Source organism: Pieris brassicae, chromosome 4 (genome assembly GCF_905147105.1).
Source record: "Pieris brassicae chromosome 4, ilPieBrab1.1, whole genome shotgun sequence".
Classification (NCBI taxonomy): Eukaryota; Metazoa; Arthropoda; class Insecta; order Lepidoptera; family Pieridae; genus Pieris; species Pieris brassicae.
Genome location: NC_059668.1, coordinates 9451980 through 9458203, shown reverse-complemented (window position 1 = coordinate 9458203; position 6224 = coordinate 9451980). Strand labels below are relative to the sequence as shown.

Sequence of the window (6224 nt, the reverse complement as noted above, 5' to 3'; positions counted from 1 at the left end):
TAATTCCTAATGACTGGTTTAGATGTGATCAATAATGGTATGAAGTCTCTACGCCTTTATTTGTACACACGTTATCAATATTACAGTAGTTTATCGTAGACAGCCGCGGTGGAGAACTTTTTTATATAATATAAATACATACGCTGTTGTTGTGTAGGAGTTATGAAGCTTAGCATATATCTCCCATCGTTAAGGCAGCATGCGTATAAAACTTGGTCGTTCGACCCTATTTTTCCGACTTACTTTTCAAAACGACTACCACGAGAAAAGCTTTTAATTCTTTGGATTATAGCTTATGAAACTTAACTCCTTCTATAGGTAACATTTTTCTCGTATTTCATCATAATAGAAAGTTCATAATCAGTTCAGAAAACCTAGAGATTACCCCTTATAAGTTATAACCTCACAAATCTTACGTCATTACAAAGCCAGAGTTAGAGCCCCAGTTGCCCTCCCTTAAATTTAACTATTCGGATATTTTACAACCTTGAAGTAAGCAAGCTCTAATAACCAATTAACAAATAATACAATAAATGTAAATAAAATTCGATTTTATTTTTAAAAACATATAAAAGAGACTTCATTCTATATTGCGCTTCTTTTTCTTTTTGACCGGTTCGCAACCGTCACCATTTGTATTCACATCTATGCTTTCATTTCTTTCTTCAACTTCGTTTTCTTTATTTTTACGTTTTTTCTTTTTCTTTTGCTCTACTATTGAATCTTCTATATTATTACCTGGAACCAAACTAATCGCTTCTGCTAAGTCATTTTCACGATCCTTTTTCGTTTTTTTCGTTGAATTTTTACTTTCTTCATTATGAAGATTATTTTCTTCGACAGTATCTTTTGCTGCAGAGTCAGCTTCCTTGTTCTTCTTCTTTTTTATGGTGTTGTCATTTGGTAATTTTTGTACATTACATTCCTCTTTGGACTTTTTCTTCTTTTTGCGATGTTTCGACACTTCATCGTCATTGAATTCAGCATAAGAAGCTTCAACAGCCTCCAAATCTTCTTCAACTTGGTGCTTCATTTTCTCCTTTTTCACTTTGCTAGGCTCTTTATCTGTTCCATCTTCAGGGTTCGCCTGTTTTGGATCTCTCTCTAAAACTGCTAAAAAGAATCCAGTAGTTAGATCCGAATCTGGTTTTGAATATAGGCATCTGGTACCCATCTCACCGTACATTCCTGATCCAAAATTATTCCAATTTCCTTTAAGAAGTTCTTTAACGTTTAATACTTTCCATTTTGCTCGGGATGATTTTACGACATTAGAAATTACTCTTTCATTTTCTTGAGGGAAGAGTGAACAAGTACTGTAGACAATTTTTTTAGCTTTAGGAAATGAGTTCATGGCGTGCTTTAAAAATTTCTCTTGTAATGAGGTTAAACGCGCGAGCCTTACATCTTCGACGTAGTTATGGATAGAAAGTTGCATTCCTGAAAGAAATATAATAAATATAATTAAAAATCTATCAAAATGGAGTATTGTATTATTTGTTATTTGTAGTATTACTTATCTTGTTGTGAAATGTTTAAAAAATAATATAAATTTCCATAATGCTCTTTGTTTTGTAATATATATTTTGAAGCATGGACTAAGTAAGATCTTAAATATATATAGGTACACTATATACCTATCTTAAATTGATATACAAATTTAAAAAAAGCGTCACGAAACTAACGTAGATCTTTAGTGACATCTAGAGATATATATACAAACTTTGCAATAGATTGAAAAAATATACTTTTATAGGATAGGGAGTAAAAATTTTGACATTAGTATTTTTTTTATAATTTAAAGATTTGTATAAAGAAATAAATAGCTAGCGGTCAGGTAAAATTTGACAGGTATATAAAAGGCTACGACCGCTTAAAATTGGTATTTTAGAATGATTTGAGTTCTCACCAGAACCAGAACAGCTCGGGTCCAAAATAATGTACTCAGCATCGTCACATTCCCCCTTCTTAATGTCCAACGAATCCCTGTGCATAGTGGTTACACATTTCGACTCAGTTTTATTCACAAAGTCGCATAGTGTTTGGTATCTTTGCTCGTTTCTTTCAACCGCGTATATCTTCCCCTACAAAAATATGAAAATAAAGTCTTACAAGTAAAACCCGACTGCGTTTCCTGCAGCTGAATGACATCGACGGACGTTGAATTCGCATTAACAACCTAGAGGGACAACGTTCCAGGATTAGTACGAGGAAATGGCTGCTATTTGTGATGTTCTCTCTCAATAAAATACGCATTATTCCAAGTGCAACCTGCACATGCCGGCTTCGTGAGAATATCTATATTCTTCAAATGGAAGTTTTCAACCAAACAGCGCAGTATTAAGTTAATTTAACAAGACTATAATTGTGTCTATGTCTATAAAAGTCTAGCCGAAAATTTGTGTCTATGTGTACAAAATGTCAAAATTATGATTACCTCACTTTATCTGTAAATTTGTTTTTATGTAAATTTACCTGATTCCTTATATACGCAGCAAGTTGAGTTGTCTTCATTCCTGGAGCAGCACACATGTCAAGAATAACACTTCCTTGAGGTGGAGCTAGTAAGTGTACAGGGAGTGCTGTCGCCTATTAAATAAATTAAAATAACAATTGACAAACATTTAGTGTTTATTTTTTTGAATTGAGTCTTTGAAATAACCCAAGATGTTAGCTAGCATTATCATCTTGGAGCATCTTTTAACAGCTATCATAGAAACTCCAGCAGATACAACCAGAATATATTATCTGCTAAGGAGCTGCATAAATATTTATGCAATTTTTTTTCTTGTCCTTATTAAGACCGGCTTGTAAACCTATAAAAGCTACACCTGCTTTTCTCGCAGATTCTATCTATAGTATATAACCCTTCACCATAGGTTCAATAAAATTGACAAAAAAATTGAATACTTTACATTCAATATGATTATGAAAAATTTGGTATATTGGTAATTTGGATAAGGAACAATTCATAGGCATTGAAGAACAATGGACCTTTGAATTGAAGTATTGCAAATTCTTTGACATGATAGACCGAAAAAATGGTAATTAGTAGTTACAATACAATGTATATATATGTTGCAGTCGTCTAGCTTAGATTTTCCGCAGGTAGGCAAATTACTTGGAACGATGACGTTTCATTACTTGCCTAGCCTGTTGACTGTTAATTTAAAATTATTTCCACCGCCAATCTCAAGCTCGAAACGAAACTCAAACTATCAATATGGCGTCGGCAAATCAAAACTTTGATGGTGTTTACCAAAGTTGTATGAAAAACAACAAGTACAATGGAAGAATGTACTGACAATAACAATGTGAATTTGACTTAAGCAATTTAATTTTAAAAGAAATATATTTTCATATGTTTCATCTTTTTGAGTTAAAAGCTAGGCTGTTAATTGAACGGCTAATTAAGCTAGTTGGCTGCCACATATATACTAATAATACTATACCTTATCCTGAAGTATAAGTTTGTTTTCCAAATACAAGTCATAATCATGAAACTTAGTATTTGGATGAAATACAAACATTGTTTTAACATGATAGTCCTGAGTAAAGTCATATTCTGTTAAACCCTGTATTTGCTTTAAGTAGTCATCATAACACCCTGATGTACATCGAATGAATTTATAACCCTCATCTTGGAAGGCTCCAATAGCATCGGAGGTTGTGAGCAGATTAGTGTTGATCCTTACATACCTAGGCCGACGGACTAGAAATAGAAACATAAGTTTAATGGTTTTTACATAAAATTCATAATATGTTCTGTATTATATTGTGTATTTTCAAACATTCAGATTAAAATATGAAAACTGACTTTGATATTTTTTAATATTAAAACAAGTTAAAATAAAATGATATTTAATATAAAAGTCAATGTTTGGTTTCCTAAACAGTTTAATTTTGAAATATTATTTCAATTTTTTTGATACCTCAAACAAAGAGTAAACTAAATCAATCATAATATATAGTTTATCATGCATTTTTCTACTTTGTACACTTTGTATATAAGTTTAGTCATCAATATGGCATGATAACACATAAGGTTCTGTTATTCAACATTATGTTCATCAAACTCATTATAAGGAAAAATATTAACTTAAAAATAAGTATAATTAGTAATAAATTAGGAAAGCCCTGTCAGACACACAGTGCTTGTAATAAACATAATAATTTATGTAATCTGAATTATTAAATAGGTACTCTTAAAAACTATTTAGCTATCAACTTGGTAGTTAATGAAACAAATATATTTTAAACTATTTATTAAGCTTGAAGCACAAATTAAAAGTTGTTAATACTACAGTACTTTGGAATGTTAATCATGTTTTAAATTTAAAGAACTTTTTTCAGCTTCTTTTTGGGCTGGTGGATAAGAATGCTGATCAATTTCATTGCCATGCTCATCATATTCTTTTTCATGATACGCCTTATATGCATACAGAAATATAATACTATTAACTACAACAACAGCAGATACAACTGACCAGACAGTCCTCATAAATGTATCAACAGGATAATACTCTGATAAAATATGTCTAACACCAAAAAATGCGACAAAAGGCAGGGTAAACATTGCAACACTGTATAAAAATAATATGGCTAATGCATATGCAGCTTGTTGAGTATGTCTTGGAATAAGGGGTCCCTTTTCAGTGCTTTCTGCCATTGTTGCAGCTGGAAGCAGGTTTTTATATCTGAAATAAATAAATAGAAAATTACCTTCAGATTTAACTTCAACTGGTGGTAGGGGTACTTTTTCAAATAGCTCTTTATAATTGAGGATTGTTTCCTCAGGTTTACTACGGCCTGGTAGTTCCTTTTTCCCAAAAATGAGTTCTGTAGCTATAACTTTAGCCAGCCATGGGTCTAAGCGTGGCTCTTTAGTTAAAATACCCGTCGCTTCAAATAGTTTATCTACATCGGCAGAATGTTTAATTGTTTCCGTTATGAGCGCATATATGACATTAGTTCTCTGTAATAGTTGTTTTTTGTTTTATTTTAATTTGAGATGTTTGATCAGTAATTCGTAACTGTAATCAATAGAAAGAAATATACTCACGAAAAATCGAAGTTTACTGTCGTATAGCAGGTTTTTCACGCTACCACCTTCAGTGGCCACTTTCTTTACAATATTTGCAGATATTTTGAAATGTCTTGGTACTTTTATAGAGTGTTCAAACATTTTTCATTATTAAGAAACAAAGTTTAGTAACTTTCGTTTCGTATTTCAATATAAATTTGAAGGTTCTAGTAGTTAATACTATTTTCTAACGCTTGTTCTTGATTTCTAAAGTAATCACGAGATGAATGTCAACATTGAAAATAACCTAAAAGTTTTCAAGACCTGACAGGTTAAAAATGTAAAAGTCAATAATGTTTATTGACCATCTACATCACGACAACTGACTGACAGGGTATCTAGCCATATTAGTTTTTGGCATACACTACCGCTTTAGTGTAGTTGTATTGTCAAAAACGCTTCGTTCGGAGCCAAGAGACACGTTACTATACTACCACAAAGTCGACAGCGTAGCTCCAAGCTGGTGTTCGTAGCAACTTATTCCGTCATACTGTCTCTGAATTAAATGTATTCCTAATGTCACAAATATAAACCTAATTACACACACAACCTAATGACATTTGTAATAGGAAGCTGCAAAATTGTCATAAGAAGACGATCAAAGTCGGAACAATTTTCGATTTAAGTGGAATTTATGGAAAGATGCAAACTGGCATAATATATGAATTTAAATTGCATGTTAAAATTAACTATGGTTTGTTTCATTTTCTCTCAAAAATTTAAGGTTACAAATTTTTAAAATATTTTTAACCTGCATAATCGTGATATACAATAATTAGTAGTACTCATACTTTATATTTTTAGGATTCAATCTCACAACAAATAATCTGCAAAATGAAGAAACAACACATTTTGATTTACCGCTTAGTGCGGTTTTATATATAAATAAAGAGTGAAAAGAACATGGATTAGCAGTTGATAAAGACCAAGGAATTAAAAAAAAATATTTAAAACTAAAACTCTTAACTAAAAAAAAACTTTTTGTTAAAACGTCCAAAATATGATATTTTTCAAAGGGTAGCCATTAAAGATGGCGATAGTTGTACTGAATTAATGCAAACAGCAGCTTTTGATATCACGCAAAAACATGGCGAATAAACGCCATTTTTTCTACACTGCCGAAACATAAATTGGCCGTTGG

General features: G+C 31.7%; 1 protein-coding gene across 1 annotated transcript; it reads right to left on the bottom strand.

Moving 5' to 3' along the window:
- Positions 1-545: 545 nt before the first annotated feature.
- Positions 546-5338, bottom strand: LOC123708678 (28S rRNA (cytosine-C(5))-methyltransferase). Its single transcript, XM_045659503.1, has 6 exons — positions 5063-5338; positions 4723-4975; positions 3453-3712; positions 2476-2589; positions 1910-2084; positions 546-1440 (listed from the first exon to the last, which is right to left on the bottom strand). Exons 1-6 carry the CDS (start codon positions 5183-5185, stop codon positions 581-583), a joined length of 1785 nt encoding a protein of 594 aa, XP_045515459.1. The 5' UTR covers positions 5186-5338; the 3' UTR covers positions 546-580.
- Positions 5339-6224: the final 886 nt, after the last annotated feature.

Coding starts and splice junctions, on each gene's coding strand:
- LOC123708678 (XM_045659503.1), bottom strand. CDS start 5,185: ATGTTTGAACACTCTATAAAAGTACCAAGACATTTCAAAATATCTGCA. Junction 2,085..2,475: donor CTGCGTATATAAGGAATCAG/GTAAATTTACAT, acceptor ATATTTTTGTAG/GGGAAGATATACGCGGTTGA. Junction 1,441..1,909: donor CCCGAGCTGTTCTGGTTCTG/GTGAGAACTCAA, acceptor TATTTCTTTCAG/GAATGCAACTTTCTATCCAT.